Source organism: Oratosquilla oratoria, chromosome 30 (genome assembly GCF_046742065.1).
Source record: "Oratosquilla oratoria isolate Oo_2021 chromosome 30, ASM4674206v1, whole genome shotgun sequence".
Classification (NCBI taxonomy): Eukaryota; Metazoa; Arthropoda; class Malacostraca; order Stomatopoda; family Squillidae; genus Oratosquilla; species Oratosquilla oratoria.
In genome coordinates, this window is record NC_134806.1 from 1203813 (window position 1) to 1226951 (window position 23139).

A 23139-nucleotide genomic window follows, 5' to 3' on the forward strand; every position below is an offset into this window, starting at 1 on the left:
GAAAGTCAATGTAGTATTGGGAGACCTTAATGCTAGGGTAGGAAATGTGGAGTTCCAGGAAAGTATCGTAGTGGAGAGTTGATGGTGGAGATGTGTCTAGAGAGTTGATAATAGCAAGTATAGTGTTTCGGAAGAAAGTCAACCATAAGTACACATGGGAGAGGGTGGTGGATGGAAGGGTGGTAGATAGTGTGTTAATGGACTATGTAGTGGTAGATAGGAGTATAATAAGAAGAGTTAAGGATGTACATGTTCTAAGGGGAGAGGGTGGAGGAATAGCAGATCATTTTTTGGTGGAAGGTAAGTTGAAAGTGGAGGATAGATGGAGAAAGAGGAAAAGGTAGGGAGGTGCTTAGAGTGAACTCTTTAAATGAGAAGGAAAAGGAGAAGGAGTACAAGAAGAAGCTGAGAGAGGAGTGGAAGGGAGTGAAGGATAGAGTAGAACTAGGAGTAGAGGAGGAATGGGTATGGTTCAAGGAGGGAGTCACAAAGTGTGCAAAGATGGTGTGTGGAACAAGAAGGATGGGAGGAAATAGTAGGAAGGGTAGTGAGTGGTGGGATGAGGAAACAAAGAAGGTTGTAGAAGAGAAGAAGCGAGCTTTCACAGATCGGTTACGAAAATAGGATGAGGGAGTCATATGAGAGGTACAAAGAAAAGAGAAGTAAAGCACAAGGTAAATTAGGCAAAGAGGAGAGCAGATGTGAAATAGGGTAAGAGTATGACAGAAAATTTTGAAAGTAATAAAAAGATGTTTTGGAAAGAAATTAAGAGAGGAAGAGGAGGCGAATCAAGTAGAAAAGAAAAGGTAAGAGGTGCAGATGGAGAGATGATAATGGAAGAGAAGGCAGGAGGAGGAAGATGGGCAGAGTATTTTAGGGAGTTGCTAAATGTGAAGGAGGATAGGGAGGGAAAAATAGTTACAGTGGGAAGTGCCAAGAAAATGACCGTGGTGAGTGAGGAAAATGGAAGAGAAATAAGGAAGGATGAAGTGAAGGCAGTTGCTAAGATGATGAGAGCAGGTAAGGCACCTGGTCTAGATGGATGCCAAGCAGAATGTCTTAAAAAAGGAGGTACAGTTATGGTGGACTGACTGGTGAGGTTATTTAATATTTGTTGTAGAGAAGGTAGAGTGCCGGATGACTGGAGGAATGCCTGTATAGTTCCACTCTACAAGGGAAAAGGAGACAAGTGTGAATGTAGTAGTTTCAGAGGGATTAGCTTGTTAAGTGTGGTTGTGAGAAAGCTATAGGAAAAGGTGAGGATGTTTTTGGGGGCTTTTATGGATCTGGAAAAGGCTTATAATAGGGTAGACAGGAAAGCACTGCGAGAGGTTTTGCAGATATAAGGGATAGGAGGAAAGCTTTTAGGAGCTGTCAGGAGTTTTTACGAGAGTAGTAGAGCATGTGTCAGGATTAGAAATGGAGTGAGTGGTTCGAGGGAAAGTTGAGACTGCCAGGGATATGTTATGTCGCCCTGGCTGTTCAACTTGTACATGGATGGGGTGGTGCAAGAGGTAAATGCAAGGGTGGTGGGTCAGGGATTGGAGATGGTGAAAGAAAATGGAGAAAAGTGGGAGGTGAGCCAGCTGTTGTTTGCGGACAACACTGCTCTTGTAGCAGGATCAGAGAAGGGATTGAGGAAGTTGGTGACAGAGTTTGGGAGAGTGTGTGAAAGAAGAAAGCTGAAGATAAATGTGGGTAAAAGTAAGGTGATTAGATGCGCAAGGGGTGAAAGTGGCAGCAGACTGGAAGTGAGCATTAACCTCTTCACTCTGGGGCACATCGCACGTCTGGCAGCATTAGCTGCCCGACGTGCGATGTTGCGTCATAATAATCGCATTATAAAAAATAAAGTCAGTGCTCAATCGTTCGTTCTCTTTCACCCATGTATTTTGATAACCATAGAAAATTGATGAAGCCAGTTTAGAGAGAATGGAGATTACGTAGGTACGACTACAATAAATATAATCAAGATGCCGATGTAGGCATCATCGAGTACCCACTTGCTCCTCATGCCGCCTACGAAGGCGTCACCGTATGGAAGTGGTTAAGGGAGAGCGACTGGAGGAAGTGGATAGTTCTAGATACTTGGGTGCAAATGTGGCAGGAAAGGGTGGAGTGGAGGTAGAATGTAGATTGAGAGAAGCAAGTAAATGCCTTGGTGAATTAAAAAGTGTAATGAGCAGTAGACATTTGGGAATGGAAGCTAAGAGGAGATTGTATGAAGGAGTAATTGTGCCAACAGCACTGTATGGGGCAGAAACATGGAACGTAAGAGAGGAAGAGAGAAGAAGTTTGAATGTGTTTTAGATGAGGTGTCTGAGAAGTATGATGGGGGTTCCCAGGCTAGATAGAGTGAGAAACGAGAAGGTGAGGAGAACAGGGGTGGTAAGGGAGTTGGGAGATAGGGTGGATGAAAAAGTATTAGGATGGTTTGGAAACATGGAAAGAATGAGTGAAGAAAGACTAGTAAAAGAGGTATGGAAGGCAGATGTGGAGGGAGTGAACATGAGGGGACGACCTAGGATGAGATGGATAGATGGGGTGAAAGGGGCTTTGGGGAAGAGGGGAATGTCTGTTGAGGAAGAACAGGAGAGGACAGAATATAGGGGTGAATGGAAAATGGTTGTATATGGATGATGTGATGCATGAGGTGGAATGGATGGGGGGGGGTAGTATGTGTGAGAAAATTTTGACGCAGCCCGAAGGGATTTCTCCCTGTCTTCTCCTTTTCTGCATGAGGGGATGGAGAGGGGGGGGGGTCGCCGATTTAATGATGCGGCCTTGCTGTGGATGTGCTGTGTCTTGCGACACTGCTTCTGACCCAGGGCAGTGGACAAGATGCAGGGATGACCCGTCATCCAGGAGGTGCCAAGATAATCGGGAGGGGAGGGGAGTGTATTAGGGATGGAATAGGTGGGAATGGTTTTTATGCCTTTGGTTTTTGGCTACCTCCCTTGTAAGGGGGAAAAAGTCTTTAGTATATGTATGTATAAAGGAAATTTTAAGTTCTAATCTGGTTGGTAATTTTTAATTCATTTGGTGTATATATACATTAGTATACATTTTTCTTTAAGTGATTATGTTTTCAATTTAATGATCAATTACAGAAGGACCAGAGTTCGTCCCTCCTCCACCCAAGATCAGCAAGCGCGGCCCAACTCCCCCTCCGCCCAAGATCAGCAAGAGCACTCCAGTTCCCCCTCCTCCTCCAATTATATCAAGTGGAGAAGGTGCAAGTGGAGGTGGGGGTGGGAGTGGAAGTGAAGTTGTAGGTGGAAGCGGAGGAGGTGGAGGAGACATCAGCCTGTCACTCGAAGAGAGTAACAAACTGCGAGCTAAGCTTGGATTGAAACCACTTCAGGTATAAGATGCCTTTCTCTTGGCTGTAGTGTAATTTGTGTAGCTTCATTAACACAGTGATGTTCCCTCAGTTAAACACATGCAAGCCACAATAGAATCTATAAAAGGTGTTAAGGGGATCAGTCAATCCATATATTTGATGGAGTTCCTGCAATCGCATGCATTGGCAGCACGTAGGAAACTGGCTAAAATCCCTGATTCAGCCCATAAGCCACTCAGTAATCAATCACAAGAACCATAGTATGTTTTGGTAGCAATACCCAGCATTCCAATCCCTCGGGACAAAATCTATCCCGTCCTGTTCCCTCAGTTAGCACCTATTCATACCACTCACCAACTACATGTAACAGACTGATTCATCTACAACTACTACATTCATATTAGTCCCCTTTTTCCAAGTATAGTGGAACTATACATGCTCTCCTCTGGTCTGAATAAATACTTTCCTTTCTTGAGTATACATAAAACAATCTCACCAACCATTCCACCATAATTGCTCCTCCATGTGGCAAGCATTACTCAAGCGTCTTAGCAGGTTTCATCTTTTTCATTGCTCTTAGTATATTCTCTTTTCATATACAAATTTATCAGTCTTTATGTATCATTTTCCTGGCATCTCCCACTGCTACAGTAAAACCTTCCTTAACCTTCTCTGCTTTCAACAAATCCCTGAAATATTACACCCATCTTCCTCTTGCCTCTACAGTAAGACCTCTCATTAACGGGCGTTAATTAGCTGTGTTTGCGGTGTTTTTGGTGCTGTTGTTTAGTGCGTGCAATCACTATACCACCCAAAAACCACTCCAAATCAACGGATTATTCACATCAACGGACACTGTTACCCCCCTTTTAGTCCTTTAATGAGAGGTAGTACTGTACTTCCATTAGCGTTCCATTAGCACCCTTTATCTTCTCTCCTCTTTGCTGCTACTACCCAGTTTATTCAGTAATTTACAACAATTCCCTGCTCTGTCATCTACCTCTTCGAACAGCAGAAAGTACTCCACACCATAGCATGGGCAACAAAACAACAATACCTCTATCATCTCTCCACTTCTTCCTATAGAAAGTAGGACTATTAACCAAGTTATTAACACCCTCAACTAACTAAACCAATGTTAAGAAATATAAGATAACACATGACAGATAACACAAGGATAGATGCACACTAACAACACAGGACTGCCCAGCCAGACAGTCTGGGGAACGACAACAACAATAACGTAAAATGAAGGTCCTCAAAATCAAGGATCACCCTGACATGAGAGGCACAAAAACACTTGCCACAACCTCCACAAACACAGCACATCCACTACTCTACATAGCAGAACACCCGCACATGCTAAGAAATATCAAAACAACACCCAAATACCTATATCACACACAAATACTCTCTTCTCTTCCTCCACAACCACCAGACACCAGCCTCCAGAAGCATATCCATAATCATATCACTCACTGCTCCATCAGCAAACTGAAAGACAATACATTGCTGCATGCTAGACTTGCTGATAACCATCCCTGAATCCTCTCTCCTCAAAAGGACCTAGTCCACCTTACTAGACTGTGATGTGGCTACCATCCAGCCCTACTAAACTACCAGAAGAGGCAGGATGACCACAATATAGATACTGTCCAGGATGCAATGCTTCACCCCATACTATACAACACATTATGGAAGACTGCATTGTACACAATCACACATGCCAACAAGACAATATACACTTTATAAAGAATTTGTGGAAAAACCCTGGTCCAGTTGTGGCATTCCTCAGAGAGATGGGACTGCTTGGCCAGACAGTAGGGAACAACAACAACAAATCTCTCTACCTTTTTCACAAAAGCCTGTATCTCCCATCCCAATTACCTCTGTCTACATTATCCTGAAAGAAGGAAGCTGAAGATAAATGTGGGCAAAAGTAAAGTGATGAGATGTACAAGGGGAGAGAGCCAGGCTGGAAGTGAGCATAAAGGGTGAAAGACTGGAGGAAGTGGATAGTTTTAGATACTTGGGTGCAAATGTGGCAGGAAAGGGAGGAGTGGGGGGGAGGTAGAATGTAAATTGAGAGAAGTGAGTAAATGCCTTGGTGGATTAAAAAGTGTAATGAGAGATAGACATCTGAGAATGGATGCTAAGAGGTTATATGAAGTAGGGATTGTGCCAACAGCACTGTACAGGGCAGAAACATGGAACATAAGAGAGGAAGAGAAAAGGAGTTTGAATGTATTTGAGATGAAATGTCTGAGAAGTATGATGGGGGTTACTAGGCTAGATAGAGTGAGAAATTAGGAGGTGAGAAGGAGAACAAGGGTGGAAAGGGAGCTGGGAGATAGGGTTGATGAAAGAGTATTGGGATGGTTTGGACACATGGAAAGAATGAGTGAAAATAGATTAGTAAAGGAAGTGTGGAAGGAGTGAATATGAGGGGGCGTCCTAGGATGAGGTGGATGGATGGGGTGAAAGGGGCATTACAAAAGACAGGAATGTCTGTGGAGGAAGGACAGGAGAGGACAGAAGATAGGGGTGAATGGAGAAGGGTTGTGTATGGATGATGCTGTGATGCATGAGGGGGAGTGGGGAGACAGGGGATGAGGAAGTATGTATGAGAAAAAATTTGACACAGCCCGAAGGGATTTCTCCCCATCTTTTCCTTTTCTGCATGAGGGGACGGAGAGGGGGTGGTCGCCGAATTTATGAAGTGGCCTTGCTGTGGGTGTGCTGTGTCTTGCGACACTGCTTCTGACCCAGGGCACTGGACAGGATGCAGGGATGACCCATCATCCAGGAGGTGCCAAGATAAGAGGAGGGTGGAGGGGAGTGGAATATATAGGAAATGGAATGGGTGGGAGTGGTTTCTATGCCTTTTTCTTTTTGGCTACTCCCTGTGTAAGGGGGAAAAAGCCTTTGGTATATGTATGTACATTATCCTCAAAGACATTTCACTCCACCTTGCCCCTGTAACCATCTCATTATTTGTCAGCAGTGCCTCTCTTTCCCTCCCCTGACCTCTCACCACTCCAGACACCCTACCTAGTACAATCACAAACTCCATCTCATACTTTTCTTTCAGCTCAGTACCATACTTTTATTCAACTTACCTGTGGTTTCTGGGCTAAAGGGGTTCTTTCATAGTGATATCCTATATTGATTTTGTCCTAGTTATTACTAGTTCTACTCTGTTGAGGAAGGACGGGAGAGGACAGAAGACAGGGGTGAATGAAGAATGGTTGTATATGGATGATGATGTGATCCATGAGGTGGAATGGGGATGGGGGGAGATGGAGAGTGTGAGAAAAATTTGACACAGTGAGACCTCTAATTAACAGACGTTAATTAGCTGTTTTCGGTGTTTTTGGTGCTGTTTAGTGCGTGCAATCACTATGCCACCCAAAAACCACTCCAAATCAATGGATTATACACATCAGCGGACACCGTTACCCCCTTTTAGTCCGTTAATGAGAGGTAGTACTGTACTAGTTTTTTTGGACAGCCCTTGAATTGAAGAAACAAACTCTTCTAAGCAAAATGTATCCTCACAGGAATGAAATTTTCAAGCAAGTAATCCAGTAATTGAACCCCATGTTGATTTTCTTGTGTCATCTCAGGTCGAGACGACCGTGAAAGACGAGACTGACGAAGATGGAGTGAAAATTGAAATGGCACCGGGAGAGACTCTTCTTAAGGACGCTGATGGGGAATTTGTACACAAACCCGCAGAAAATCTAGCAGACAAAATCAAGGTAACTTTATATTTAGGTCATTTGATATTTATACTTCATGTTGCATAACATCACAACTATTGCTTCATATCTTCCTTTCGTTGCTCATCTCCGTAACTGGAATCTTGCAGGTTGAAAAGATTCGTGAGAAAATAGCGGCACAGCGCGAGAAGAGGAAGATCCGAGACAAATACACCAAAGTGAAACCCCTTGGGGATTCAGACAGTGACGAAGACAATGCTCTTCATTGGGTGAACAAGTCCCGTAAATTGCAGAGAGAGAAAGCGGAGGCCGAGAAGAAGGTTGGATATCCCTTGATATAGCGTCTTTCAGTGAATAAATGTCGTCTTACATTTCAGCTTTTGATTAGGAGATGAATGGGAGTACTTGTCTTTTGATTTGGCTACCTCACTTGTAAGGAGGAAAAAACCCTTGCTTTATAGATAAGGGATGTTGTCGTTACTTAAACTTTAATGTATGTAAACTATTTTCTGTTATACAGGCAAAGTTACTAGAAGAACTGGATGCTCAGTTTGGTGTTGGTGACCTTGTAGAACAAGAACTGACAGAACAAAGGAGCAAGTCTTACGGACGCAAGAACCTGTCTGGACTCAAAGTTGAGCACGATTTCTCCAGGTTAGTTCAAGTTTTATGTCAGGTTTTTGTGTTTGGAAGTGTTACGAATTGGCACTATATGGTGAGGAGGTACAGGTGAACACGACCAAAAATATTTCTGTCATTATCAGTTCTCTCAAAGTCCTCTGTGAGGGGCACCATCCTAGCCCTCCAAAAGGGGGGAGTTTGTGACATTAAACCATATCATTATTACTTCTCACTGGTGTTCCTACATATTTCTCAGTGACAACAGACTGTTCCTCCTCCTCCTCACAGCCTATAATGTAGAAACTACTGTGCATTCCAGTACTCTGTTTGGGGTATTAACAACACAAATTTTATACATATATATATACCAAAGGCTTGTATGCCCTTACAAGGGAGGTAGCCAAAAAACAAACTTTATATTTTCAGTATTTTAGGAACTTCAGTGTCCTTCCTACGGACCAATAATACAGCATTCTTTACAAGTCAAATATTCACACGCACATCAGGTTGCATCACAATACCCACATTACAAAATATAAAGTTACTGCTGTTATGATCATTATTTTTCACCCTGAATAAACATGTCACAGAAAGCACGATCCTGTTCACAGAAAATGTGATCCTATTCACAGAAAACGGGGTCACTCAGCTACAGCTACAAAATGAATATACAGTGAGACCTCTCATTAACGGAAGTTAATTAGCTATGTTTTCGGTGTTTTGGAGTGGTTTTTGGGTGGCATAGTGATTGCATGCACTAAACAACAGCACCAAAAACACAGCGAAAACACAGCAAACACAGCTAATTAACATACGTTAATGAGTGGTCTCACTGTAATCAAAACGCTAAAGCCAGTATCCTTGCATACCTCCACTCATGGCTCATGACACATGCATAGGTGTCATCCTATTCGAGAGGTTAATGATCAGAGACTGATCTCCACACAAACAGGAATACAGACCACTTCCACTGTTCCTCCTTTCCACTGCCGTTCTAAAATTATTCCTGTACTACATCTACAACTATCCCTCTTCGGCATGACACTATCCCGAAGGATAGAAGTACTACGAATGAAATTAGTTTTTGAATTGTAATAAACCCTTGATTTGTCAAAGTATTTGGGGAGAGAGGCTTGATGTTATATCCTAAAGTTCACTAAATTCAAGGGCACAATTTACTGCCATATGTCTTAAAGGGATTTCTCCCCGTCTTCCCCTTTTCTGCATGGGGGGACAGAGAGGGGGGATCGCCGATTTAATGAGGCAGCCTTGCTGTGGATGTGCTGTGTCTTGCGACACTGCCTCTGACCCAGGGCAGTGGACAAGGTGCAGGGATGACCCGTCATCCAGGAGGTGCTAAGATAAGAGGGAGGGTGGAGGGGAGGGGAGTGTATTTAGGGATGGAATGGGTGGGAATGGTTTTATGCCCTTTTTCTTTTTGGGTACCTCCCTTGTAAGGGAAAAAAGCCTTGGTATATATATGTATGTATGTCTTCAAATACAACTGGTACATGTCTGTGTATCTATATACCAAGGGCATGTTGTACATGTAAATATAACAATAAGAATGAAATATAATGTATTCAGGCAGTGGGCAGGAGATAGGGATGGACCCTCATCCATAAGGAGCCAAAATGAGAAGGAAACAAGGAGTGATGGATGGGTGTTGGTATGGGTGCCTTCCTTGGCTGGCTACCACCCTTATAAGGGGGAAAAGGCCATTCATATATAGATCAATAGGTTACAAGGTACTTTTACAGTACTTTAATGTACTAACCACACCAGTAAATGAAGTTGTAGTCTCTCATAGTTTCAGACTGCTTAATTTTTTGTGAACATCACCTAATACATCGAAATAGGGTCTTTATATCAGTGGGTAGTTTGGAAGGCATATGGCCTTCTTTATATCTGAAATTCACTATAACTGGGTTCATTACATTAATGTGTTTTCATCTTTAATTATAAATTATCCAAAACTATTGCTAAATATTGAACAAGGTTAGGTTATATGCAACCTGGGATTTGTTTATAGTATTCCTCCTAAACCTTTAAATTTGGGAGGCTCACAGATTTAACCTTTTAACAGGTTCGATGATGGCCGAACAACAATCCTGACCTTGAAAGACAGTAATGTTTTGGAAGAAGGAGAGGACACATTAGTCAACGTGAACATTGTGGATTTGGAACGAGTTGAAAAGGTACGGATCCTTAAAACCTACTCAAAGTTGTGGACATCCAGAGTTATACATTTTATAATTCCTTGTGGAAGCTCACTGCCATTGTTACTTGTGATGTTGGTTGAGGCAGTGGCAGTTCAAACCCTGCCTTGGGCAAGTTGAACCAAGGGCATGGTTCATTAAATTCCACACTAAAAAAGTCCTCTGTAAGGGGAACTGTCCTAGCCTCCTGATAGGGGGGAGTTTGTGACATTAAAAAAAAAATAATAATAAATAAATAATAAATAAATAGATAAGATATTGCTCTAATGAATAACTTATCCTTTTTACAGAATATTAAGAACAAGACTCCTAGCCTCCTGATAGGGTAGAGTTTGTGATATTGAAAAATATATATATGTATAAATAATAAATAAATCTTAGCACCAGGAGTTGCTCAGATAAGAGGGAGGGTGGAGGGGTGTGGAGTGTATTCAGGGATGGAATGGGTGGGAATGATTTTATGCCTTTTCCTTTTTGGCTACCTCCCTTGTAAGGGGGAAAAAGCCTTGGTATATGTATGTATGTAATAAATAAATAGATAAAATATTGCTCTAATGAATAACTTATCCTTTTTACAGAATATTAAGAACAAGACTAACAAACAAGACCAAGTCGAATATGAAGCACCTGAAGTGGACGATTACGGAAACATTGTCCAGAAGTCGTTGCTTACGAAATATGACGACGAAATCGAGGGGGAGAAGAAAACAAGCTTCAGGTTAGGAGCCTACGGGAACACTCAGCCAGACAGGGGCCCTGGAAGTGGACAGAGGCTCTCCAAACTACGGAAGTTACAGAGTTTAGATGCACCAGAAGCACAGTTAGCCACGGAATATTTCACTCCCGATGAAATGGTTGGATTCAGAAAGGTGAAGAAGACCAAAAAGAAGAAGAAAAAGATGTTCACAGCTGATGACTTGCAACCGATGATGGAAGGGAACGAGGCACACCACGGTTCCAGAAAAATGCGAATGGAAGGTAGACCCTTCGAAGACGGAACACCGATGCCCATGGAAGATTTCAGAGCCACTAAACCGAGGACTTTGAAGGAATTGATGGAAGAAGACGAGGAACCCGTAAAGAATGAAATTGAAGAAGCACCTCACGAGTATACAAGCGAAGAGGAGAAGGATGACATTGACCTTCAGGAAGCTCTGGCGAGACAGCTGAGGGCCAAGCAGAACCAAAAGAACTTGCCTACACAAGAGAGAGTGGTGATGATGATTAAGGAGAGAGAGGCTGGTATTGTCGAAAAAACTGAAGATAATCTTGCAATGACCCTCAACACTACTGATGAATTCTGCCGGACTTTGGGGGATATCCCGACATATGGCTTGTCGGGCAACCGTGCTGAAGAAGATGACCAGACAATGCTGCAATCCATGTCGCCTAAACAAGACGAACCAGAGCAGAGAGGAGCGTGGGAAGAAGTTGATATTGACGAAACAAGAGTGGAAATTAATGATAAAGTAACTGTTCCCATCCTGGAGGAGGAGCCTGATGCGAGCAAGGGCGTGGCCAACGCACTGAAACTGGCAATGAAGAAAGGTTACTTGGAAAAGGAGAGTAACTCGCGACCTTCTAATGCCGCATTGCAACACTTACGGGCTGTCCACTACAGGTATTTGAAAGTTTATTTTTTTTTTTTACATATGCATACATATACCATACACACTGTCATACATCACGTACACTTCATCCATGAGGAGCTAAGGTAAATGAGGGGCGTGGGGTAGAAGTGGCTCCCTCCCTTATAAGGAAGAGTTCCAAAAGAGCTCTTCCCCATTGAAGGTGGGTGGCTGAGCACATGAGTGCTACGTACACAGTAAAACACAATTAACCCCCCCCCCCCTCTGTACCTTGTGCGTGTTTCCTGCCGCAGTACTCGGGTCGAAGGCAATGCAGTGAGGCACAGTGCCTAAAATTGAGGCTGCTATATTTTCATCATTTTATCATAGTGACCCTCCATTCATTCCTATCTTACCCACTCTTTCCTACATGTGGAATTCTGGCCTTCCACCCACTTCATTCTTCATCTTTCTCATGTTCATTCCTTCCACTTCACTTCTCCACATTTTTCAAGTCTTTCCTCAATTATTCTTTTCATATGCCCAAGCCACCTCTACACTACACATCCCCAGCCCCACAACTATACCCCACCTCATACTCCATTTTTGTGCACTAACACTTCCTCTACTCCCATGTAAACCTAACCAAAGGCCTTTCCCCCCCCATACAAGGGAGGTAGCAAAAAACAAAAGGCATAAAATCCACTCCCACCCATTCCATCCCCATATACTCCACTCCCTCCACCCCCTCGTCATGGCTCCTCCCGGAAGACAGGTCATCCCTGCATCTCCCACTTGTTTTTCTTGCCATTTTAACCTCCTACCGGATGATGATCAGACCTTCCACCAATGTTTAGAAACGAGATCCTTTAAACATTTACATCAAGAACTCTTGCAATCTTGATTTTGGGTACCATTACATAATCTACCAGTACCCTTAACCACCCTACCATATATTCTATCTACATACAGAGGGCATATACCTCTATATGTAACCAGCAGGAAGCTCGCTGGCTGAGCGGGTTAGGTCATCATTACTTGCGGTGAAGGTCGAGGGGATGGCAGTTCGAATCCTGCCACCAGCGAAGATGAACCAAGGGCATGGTTCATTAAATTCCATGCTACAAAAGCCCTCTGTGAGGGGCCCCATCCTAGCCTTCCGATACGGGGGAGTTTGTGACGTTAAACCATATCATCATGTAACCAACTATTTTACTTCCACTCCTCCCATCTTAGCTCCTCATGGATGATGGGTCATCCCTACATTTGCCAACTGCCCTGGGTCAAACACAATGCAGCAAGACCCAGTACATCCACAGCAAGGCCAATTCACTTATTGGCAACCCTCCCATCAACCACTTGTGTTCATAAACAAAATCCCAGTCACCCATCACTCTCACCCACTCTAATCCAGTTTTCTTTGCAATAAATATGAAAGTATCAAACTAAAATGTGGATACATTCAGTACAAATTATTGTTCAATTTACATACATACATATACCAAGGCTTTTTCCCCCTTACAAGGGAGGTAGCCAAAAAGGGAAAGGCATAAAATCATTTCCACCCATTCCATCCCTGAATACACTCCACACCCCTCCACCCTCCCTCTTATCTGAGCACCTCCTGGATGACGGGTCATCCCTGCACCTTGTCCACTGCCCTGGGTCAGAAGCAGTGTCACAAGACACAGCACATCCACAGCAAGGCCGTCCCCCCATTGCATAAAAGGAGAGGATGGGGAGAAATCCCTTCAGGCTGCATCAAATTTTGCTCACACATACTACCTCACCCCCCATCCCCCCGCCCATTCCACCTCATGCAATCACAACATCATCCATATACAACCATTATCCATTCACCCGTCTTCTCTCCTCTCCCGTCCTTCCTCAACAGACATTCCCCTCTTCCCCAAAGCCCCCTTCACCCCATCCATCCACCTCATCCTAGGACGTCCCCTCATGTTCACTCCCTCCACATCTGCCTTCCACACCTCTTTTACTAGTCTTTCTTCACTCATTCTTTCCATGTGTCCAAACCATCCTAATATTCTTTCATCAACCCCATCTCCCAGCTCCTTTGCCACCCCTGTTCTCCTCCTCACCTCCTCATTTCTCACTCTATCTAGCCTAGTAACCCCCATCATACTTCTCAGACACCTCATCTCAAACACATTCAAACTCCTTCTCTCTTCTTCTCTTATGTTCCATGTTTCTGCCCCATACAGTGGTGTTGGCACAATCACTCCTTCATACAGTCTCCTCTTAGCATCCATTCCCAAATGTCTATTCCTCATTACACTTTAATCCACCAAGGCATTTACTCGCTTCTCTCAATCTACATTCTACCTCCACCTTTTCCTGCCACATTTGCACCCAAGTATCTAAAACTATCCACTTCCTCCAGTCGCTCTCCCTTAATGCTCGCTTCCAGTCTACTGGCACTTTCACCCCTTGTACATCTCATCACCTTACTTTTCCCCACATTTATCTTTAGTTTTTTTCTATCACATACTCTCCCAAACTCTGCCACCAACTTCCTCAATCCCTCCTCTGATTCTGCCACAAGGGCAGTGTCGTCCGCAAACAACAGCTGGCTCACCTCCCACTTTTCTCCATTTTCTTTAACCATATCCAATCCCTTGCCCACTACCCTTGCATTTACCTCTTGCACCACCCCATCCATGTATAAGTTGAACAGCCAGGGCGACATAACACATCCTTGATGAAGTCCCACCTTTACCTCGAACCACTCACTCTCTCCATTTCCAATCCTGACACAAGCTCTACTACTCTCATAAAAATTCTTGACAGCTCCCAGAAGCTTTCCTCCTATCCCGTATATCTGCATAACCTCCCACAGTGCCTTTCTGTCTACCCTATCATAAGCCTTTTCCAGATCCATAAAAGCCCAAAACACATCCTTCCCCTTTCCTATAGCTTTCTCACATATCTGTCTTACCACAAAGATCTGATCTACACAACCTCTACCTGTCCTAAACCCACACTGTTCCTCACCAATTACTCCCTCTGTTCCTCTCCTAATCCTCTCAATCAAGATCCTCCCATAAGCCTTCCCAACTACACTTAACAAGCTAATCCCTCTGAAACTACTACATTCACACTTGTCCCCTTTTCCCTTGTAAAGTGGAACTATACAGGCACTCTACCCTCTCTCCAGCAAACATTAAATAACCTCACCAGCCAGTCCACCATCACTGTACCTCCCTTTTTCAGACATTCTGCATGGCATCCATCCAGACCAGGTGCCTTACATGCTCTCATCAGCTTAACAACTGCCTTCACCTCATTCTTCCTTATTTCTCCTCACTCCCATTTTCTTCGCATTTCCCACTGCAGCTATCATTTCCCTCCCTATCCTCCTTCACATTTAGCAACTCCCTAAAATATTCTGCCCATCTTCCCCTTACTGCCTTCTCTTCCATTATCATCTCTCCATCTGCACCTTTTACCTTTTCTCTACTTGATTCGCCTCCTCTTCCTCTCTTAATTTCTTTCCAAAACATCTTTTTATTACTTTCAAAATTTTCTGTCATACTCTTACCCCATTTCACATCTGCTCTCCTCTTTGCCTCCTTTACCTTTTGCTTTACTTCTCTTTTCTTTTCTTTGTACCTCTCGTATGACTCCCTCGTCCTATTTTGTAACCAATCTGTGAAAGCTCGCTTCTTCTCTTTGTTTCCTCATCCCACCATTCACTACCCTTTCTTCTATTTCCCCATGTCCTTCTTGTTCCACACACCATCCTTGCACACTTTATGACTCCCTCCTTGAACCATCCCCATTCCTCCTCCACACCCAGCTCCACTCTATCCTTTACTCCCTCCCACTCCTTCAGCTTCTTTTCGTACTCCTCCTTTTCATTCAAAGAGTTCACTCTAAGCACCTCCCTACCTTTTGTCCCTTTCCTCTTTCTCCATCTATCCTCCACTCTCAACTTACCTTCCACCAAAAAATTATCTGATATTCCCCCACCCTCTCCCCTTAGCACATGTACATCCTTAACTCTTCCTATCATAATCCTATTTACCACTACATAATCCATTAGCGCTCTATCTACTACCCTTCCCTCCACCACCCTCTCCCATGTGTACTTATGCTTGACTTTCTTCCTAAACACTGTATTTGCTATCATCAACTCTTTCTAGACACATTTCCACCATCAACTCTCCACTACGATTCTTTCCTGGAACTCCACATTTCCCAACCACTCCATCGATTGGACCATTTCCTACCCTAGCATTAAGGTCTCCCAGTACTATTACATTGACATTTCTTCCTAAATCCTCCATACTCATTTAAATCTATCCAAAAGGCCTCCCTTCTACACTCTTCTCACTGCCAGGCCCATATGCACTTATAAAGACCCACATCTCCTTTCCCAGTTTCACCTTCATCCACATTATCCTTGAGGAAACATGACTGAATGATTCAGTTTGATTTATTTCTTGATTTATAATATTCAACCATTTGTACCCTTCAGCATTGAAGATAAGACTCAAGAAGACGACCGAGGTCGTGGCAGAGGTGGTGATCGTTATTCTGGCCCTTCAATGGAATTCCGTGAACGTGAGGGATACAAGCCCGATGTTAAACTGGAATATATTGACGACGAGGGCAGGAAGCTCAACTTGAAAGAGGCATTCCGCTACTTGTCTCACAAATTCCATGGCAAAGGATCGGGTAAGAACAAGACCGAAAAGCGAATGAAAAAGTGGCATGAGGAGACATTGATGAAGCACATGAGCTCCTCAGATACGCCCCTTCAGACACTTGAGCGGCAACGAGAAAAGCAGAGGCAACTCGGGACTGCATATCTTGTCCTGTCGGGTAACAAGACCCAAGAGTCCATGGACATAAAGAAGTAGTTTCTAATTCTTAATGTATTTATATTCAGTAAGGTGTATAGGAATGATACAATAAAAGTTTCAAAAAACCCATGCATATATTACAACTTGAAATAATTTACATCTTCTATGATACAAGTTGGATTTGATCCAACCAAAGCAGTTAGTATTCGTGAGAATGTTTACTCCCAAGAATGAAAGGTTTCGTACATCACATAATAATATTTATTAGTTCATGGTTTCATTTTAGTTTTTACTGCTGGAAAGGATGGCTAACGCTAATAATAATCACAGGTCATAAACTTGAAGAACTTGCACACATTCCAAGCAGTGAGCACACTTTCACTGGGCTAGGTAATGGCCAGAACTGTGGAGAGCGTGGTCTGGCATGATGTAGTTGACTTTTGATTGAAGTTCCTCATCCTTTGACAAGGCTCAAAGGTTTAGTAAGGCCTTTGAACTATTCAACATTACATGGAAGGCCAGCATCACACTAATAAACGCATCTGACCACAGTATTGGCACAAAAAAAATTATATATATTTATCAAAATGGACAGAAGTTCTACTCCTTTGCTGAGATAACGAAGAGCTGGTTTTGACCTAGTGCCCCCAGTATTGGCAATGGTAGACTTCTAACAACTGACCAGGGGCATTTTGGTTCATTTTATCTCGTAGCAATGGGCTGACGCCTCTTGTTGATATTCTTCTTCTTTTCGCGAATCATTAACTCAAAGTCCGCTCTGAAGAATTAGAAATATGTTAGCACATGTGGTCATGTATCAAAAAATAATGGGAAAACTGCACAATATGACACTGCCTACATTCGGGTGACAAGTAATGGATGAAGCTGAATATTCAAATAACCATATATCATGATGGGACTATGGGAACAAGCTTCCCAAGCTATACACAACTAACTAGACAATTTCACACAAAGACTGGCGAGATTGCAAGCTTGCTTTTCTTTAAACGGTCTTTTAAAATTATTTCAATTTTCCAAATTGATTAGGAAAGTAGCTTAGGCATTATCACCCAATTGATTAGGGAGATAAGAAATTTATTTCCAAGAGAAGCATGCTATTAACTCTTACTAAGGACAAGTTGTTATACCTCATCTTGAAAGTTTAGTTCCAATCTAATGGTTAAAAAGTACATGCTATGTTTACGAGACTAGGAATTAAACTACAAAGAATCTGATTATATATGAAAGAAAAAAAAATTAAAAAGCAAGTTTTATGAAGAAGCTATGTCGGTAGTCGCAAGTTACGGGAATATTTACAATTAGGGCATCATTACCTGACGGAACTGGGCCAAGACCAAGCAAAGACAGGACAGTTCTTCGCTTGCCGTCGTGACTAGTGAAATGGGAGGGGAAGCATGGAGTTAGTACGGCCCCGCAGCTACACTCAAGCCATAGAGGATTTTATGACTCTTCTACATCAAATTATGGGATGCACAAGAAAGGTACAGGAAGACTTGTTTATGCCCAAGATACTATCAGAAAATAAATAAATAAATGAATAATTTGTATATACCAAGAGTTCTAGAACTATATTAATGGACTGGAAGGATACAAGGGGTAACCATTTTCATTACATATACGTAACAATGTACATTGTCTCGTCTACAAAACTTGAAAAGTGTATATAATAATCCTTACCAGCAAAAAATAAGTAGCTTGCAAATAGAAAGAGTAATTAAAATTTGTGTTCATAATGACCATGGAAGATACTTGTCTTTATCATACGACAAAATTAAAACTACACATACTGTTTGACAGCATCTGGGATCTCCAATTTGTCCAGGGGAAGGATCTGTGCCAATTCAGTCAAGTTGTTCACGAACGTCAGCTTCTTGTAGAACTTGGTGCTGTTACAAACAAAAAGTTTAGTTAGGTGCAATCTGTCTCATGATAGTTTAGAGAGCTCTCCACTTCAGTGGGGAACCTTTGGGGAACAATCTTGGACCATGGGATAACACAGTTTAATATTGTTCGATTTATTCTTTCCTACACAATGCCTCCTCCCAGACCTACTTATGGCCAGTATGCATATGACATTAATGCACAGCCCTTACATCCCCCTGTTACAAGGTGGAAAAGTACTTTTGGTATGTATGTACATATCTATGCATGTTTACTATAACCCACTATCGGAGAAATAATATCGGAAGTACTACTATCTTCTGCTGAAGAGGACTACAGATAGTAGTCTAAATGTACATTTTTCCTGTACTTCCAATATTATTTCTCCAATCGTGGGTTATAACATACCAGTTTCCAATATCTATGTATCCAGAACAAATCCTATAGTTGTGTCAAGCCTGGTAAATGTGTGTTTAAACAGAATTATGTAGAACTGGACATATATTTAAACCCTTCTTCGCTGAAACTACTCTTGCCCTACCTGATGAAAGGTCTCGTCAGTGCAACCACAGTCCGCACCCAAAATGTGGGATGCACCACATGTAAGGCCTTCAGGTTCTTTCGTAGTTTTCTGTCAATCATCTGGTACGCTCGCTTAAGCCACTGGAAGTTGGGCATGTGGGAACGGGGAGTTCCACCAGACAGGTAAACAAGGATGTAGTCTTCGGTCACCAACTGTTCCAACATGGACAGGACATACCTAGAAATATTTTAAGGTGAGTTATAAACCATGTGAAAATTGTTCCTGCCCTGGCAATATGTTCAGTGCAAATATACATCCACCTCATGCTCCTCAAGGTGATCATACTTGTAATCTGTGATGAAAGGAACTGTGTGCTGATCTATGGTCTTTCATTTCAAAGTGTAGATGTTCTATTGGGGTGGTTTTCATGCAATGAGTTAATGCATTCTTTAGTATAATTTGTAAGGTGTCTGTTTTCTTGACTGATGAGAGACAAGGTCAAGTGTTTCTCATGTTTTTTCTTTCTTTCTCATGACTAAAAATCATGCATGTTCAGTACTGTAAATTAAACAGCTAAATCAGTGTAAATCATAAAAGTAAACTCAGGATACTGTACTTACAAAAACAAGTTGTCCATCACATAGTTGTAGTCCCGCCGGGATCGATCAGGCAAGAAGCAAGAACTGAACACGATTATTGCGTTTTGGTCATCTCCAATATACCCTCCATGGCTCAAGCACTGTGTAAAGATAAAATTACTTTATTCACTTGCAGACAGATGCAAAAAAGTTTAAAAAGAAACACCTTCTCCACTTTAATTTGAAATTATATCCCCACATAGAACCATAATATGGAAGACTGAGAACATCTATTATAATGACCCACCCTAGCCATACCCAGACAAATATAAACATACTTTATTCCCTTGCAGACAAATACAAGGGGAAGTTTATAAAAAAAATAAATAAATAAATAAAAACACCTTGCTCATCTTAATCTAAACCTCTATCCTAACATGCAACCATCAAATGGAAGACAGAATACTTTCAGAATACCTTGTATTATACACCCTACTGACAGTTAACTAGGAGCTCTGGGCCTCCTGCCAAAGACTGAGAACAACAAATTGATCTAACATCAAAACAAAATCAGACAAGATCTACAATCTTCCCACACCAGATACACAAATACTCAAATGATGCCACAATTTCCATTCAAGGTTTCACATTTTTATCTATTCTAGATGATGCCAGGTTATTTAATTTGTCTCCTATGGCATCTCATCAGTAGCTAGGGCTGAAAACTCACCATACTAGGTGGTGCTTATATTGTTCATCTCTATTGCACCCTTTATTTAAAGATTTGGCTACCCCCCATGTAAGGGGGAAAAAGCCGTTGGTATACAGTATGTATGTATGCATGTATTTAAAGATTTAACAGTCTACCTGCCTCTTTCAAGAAGGTACTATCAAATACCTGACCCCGATCTCAGTTAAGTGAAGTGGCCTTGCTGTGAATGTACTGTGTCTTGCTACATTGCTTCTGACCCAGGGCAGTGGGTGGGATACAGGGATGATCTGTCATCCAGGAGGAGCCAAGATGAGAAGAGAGGGGGGGGGGGTGGAATGTGTGGGAGTAGGTAAGTGCCTTTGAGTTGGCTACACCCCTTATAAGGGGGGAAAAGCTCTTGGTATTTAGATAGAAGAAGCTCACTGGACGAGCGGGTTAGGGCGCCATTACTTGCAATGAAGGTCGGGGGGATGGCGGTTCGAATCCTGCCACTGGCTAAGTTGAACTAAGGGCATGGTTCATTAAATTCCACACTACAAAGCCCTCTGTGAAGGGCACCATCTTAGCCTTCCGATACGGGGGAGTTTGTGACGGTAAACCATGTCATCATTTAGATACACTACCAAATACTTGGATCGTAAGAGGTGAGAAGAAAGGGACGGGGATTGGGACTAGGCATCCTTCTCCTTGTAGCCCCACAGGGGAAATACCTAAAGGAAAAAAAGAAGGCATAAGAGGGGCTGGAAAGCCTCGGACCAGCACCCTAAGGTTTGGGTCTTTTAATGTGCGTGGATGTGGTACAGATGAGAGTAAAAGGGAAGAGATAGGTAGTATGTTTGTGAGAAGAAAGATGGATGTGTTGGCTTTGAGTGAAACTAAGTTGAAAGGGAAGGGTGAGTGTAAGTGGGAGGTTATCAGGAGTGAAGGGAGGGAAGGGGTGGCTATTCTAGTAAGTGAAGAGATGGTAAACAGGTAGTGGAGTGGAAGGAGGTTTCCTCAAGGATAATGTGGATGAAGGTGAAACTGGGGAAGGAGATGTGGGTCTTTGTAAGTGCATATGGGCCTGGCAGTGAGAAGAGTGTAGAAGAAAGGGAGGCCTTTTGGATAGATCTAAATGAGTGCATAGAGGATTCGGGAAGAAATGTCAATGTAATAGTACTGGGAGACCTTGATGCTAGGGTGGGAAATGGTCCAATTGATGGAGTGGTTGGGAAATGTGGAGTTCCAGGAAAGAATCGTAGTGGAGAGTTGATGGTGGAAATGTGTCTAGAAAGAGAGTTGATGATAGCAAATACAGAGTTGATGATAGCAAATACAGTGTTTCGGAAGAAAGTCAAGCATAAGTACACATGGGATAGGGTGGTAGATAGAGCGCTAATGGATTATGTAGTGGTAAATAGGATTATGATAGGAAGAGTTAAGGATGTACATGTGCTAAGGGGAGAGGGTGGGGGAATATCGGATCATTTTTTGGTGGAAGGTAAGTTGAAAGTGGAGGATAGATGGATTGATTGATTGATTGATTTATGAGTTTTTGGCTGACGGCCAGGCACTGGGGAGGATAGATGGAGGAAGAGGAAAGGGACAAAAGGTAGGGAGGTTCTTAGAGTGAACTCTTTGAATGAGAAGGAGTACGGAAAGAAGCTGAAGGAGGAGTGGGAGGGAGTAAAGGGTAGAGTAGAGCTGGGTGTGGAGGAGGAATGGGGATGGTTCAAGGAGGGAGTCATAAAGTGTGCAAGGATGGTGTGTGGAACAAGAAGGACAGGGGGAAATAGAAGAAAGGGTAGTGAATGGTGGGATGAAGAAACAAAAAGGCGAGCTTTCACAGATTGGTTACAAAATAGGACGAGGGAGTCATATGAGAGGTACAAAGAAAAGAAAAGAGAAGTAAAGCAAAAGGTAAAGGTTGCAAAGAGGAGAGCAGATGTGAAATGGGGTAAGAGTTTGACAGAAAATTTTGAAAGTAATAAAAAGATGTTTTGGAAAGAAATTAAGAGAGGAAGAGGAGGCGAATCAAGTAGAGAAGAAAAGGTAAAAGGTGCAGATGGAGAGATGATATTGGAAGAGAAGGCAGTAAGGGGAAGATGGGCAAAATATTTTAGGGAGTTGCTAAATGTGAAGGAGGATAGGGAAGGAAAGATTGCTGCAGTGGGAAGTGTGAAGAAAATGAGAGTGATGAATGAGGAGAAATAAGGAAGGATGAGGTGAGGGCAGTTGTTAAGATGATGAAAGCAGGTAAGGCACCTGGTCTGGATGGATGCCATGCGGAATGTCTGAAAAAGGGAGGTACAGTGATGGTAGACTGGTTGGTGAGGTTATTTAATGTTTGTTGGAGAGAGGGTAGAGTGCCGGAGGACTGAAGGAGTGCCTGTATAGTTCCTCTTTACAAGGGAAAAGGGGACAAGTGTGAATGTAGTAGTTTCAGAGGGATTAGCTTGTTGAGTGTAATTGGGAAGGCGTATGGGAGGATCTTGGTTGAGAGGGTTAGGAGAGGAACAGAAGTAATTGGTGAGGAGCAGTGTGGATTTAGGACAGGTAGAGGTTGTGCAGATCAGATCTTTGTGGTAAGACAGATATGTGAGAAAGCTATAGGAAAGGGGAAGGATGTTTTTTGGGCTTTTATGGATCTGGAAAAGGCTTATGATAGGGTAGACAGGAAGGCACTGTGGGAGGTTATGCAGATATATGGGATAGGAGGAAAGCTTCTGGGAGCTGTCAAGAGTTTTTATGAGAATAGTAGAGCTTGTGTCAGGATTGGAAATGGAGAGAGTGAGTGGTTCGAGGTAAAGGTGGGACTTTGTCAAGGATGCGTTATGTCGCCCTGGCTGTTCAACTTATACATGGATGGGGTGGTGCGAGAGTTAAATGCAAGGGTAGTGGGAGAGGGATTGAAGATGGTTAAAGAAAATGGAAAAAAGTGGGAGGTGAGCCAGCTGTTGTTTGCGGACGACACTGTGCTTGTGGCAGGATCGGAGGAGGGATTGAGGAAGTTGGTGGCAGAGTTTGGGAGAGTATGTGATAGAAGAAAGCTAAAGATAAATGTGGGTAAAAGTAAGGTGATGAGTAGACTGGAAGTGAGCATTAAGGGAGAGCGACTGGAGGAAGTGGATAGTTTTAGATAC

General features: G+C 42.7%; 2 protein-coding genes across 7 annotated transcripts in view; one reads left to right on the forward strand and one right to left on the reverse strand.

Moving 5' to 3' along the window:
- Positions 1-16429, forward strand: part of LOC143040970 (U4/U6.U5 tri-snRNP-associated protein 1) — a 45740-nt gene extending 29311 nt beyond the window's left edge. For both annotated transcript variants that reach the window (XM_076212412.1, XM_076212413.1), the window contains 7 exons: positions 3111-3364; positions 6970-7104; positions 7215-7385; positions 7586-7719; positions 9773-9884; positions 10484-11526; positions 15975-16429. In XM_076212412.1, coding sequence (XP_076068527.1) covers positions 3111-3364; positions 6970-7104; positions 7215-7385; positions 7586-7719; positions 9773-9884; positions 10484-11526; positions 15975-16359 — 2234 coding nt within the window. In that variant the 3' untranslated portion in view covers positions 16360-16429. The remainder of the gene's footprint in view (positions 1-3110; positions 3365-6969; positions 7105-7214; positions 7386-7585; positions 7720-9772; positions 9885-10483; positions 11527-15974) is intronic.
- LOC143040968 (uncharacterized) overlaps positions 16418-23139 on the reverse strand; it is a 104015-nt gene continuing 97293 nt past the window's right edge. For 2 of the 5 annotated variants that reach the window (XM_076212408.1, XM_076212407.1), the window contains exons 7-12: positions 19348-19466; positions 18746-18964; positions 18111-18209; positions 18001-18017; positions 17637-17695; positions 16418-17080 (exon numbers count right to left, since the gene is read on the reverse strand). In XM_076212408.1, the coding sequence (XP_076068523.1) occupies positions 17069-17080; positions 17637-17695; positions 18001-18017; positions 18111-18209; positions 18746-18964; positions 19348-19466 (525 nt within the window). In that variant the 3' untranslated portion in view covers positions 16418-17068. The remainder of the gene's footprint in view (positions 17081-17636; positions 17696-18000; positions 18018-18110; positions 18210-18745; positions 18965-19347; positions 19467-23139) is intronic. The other 3 variants (XM_076212409.1, XM_076212411.1, XM_076212410.1) reach the window with 3 other exon arrangements.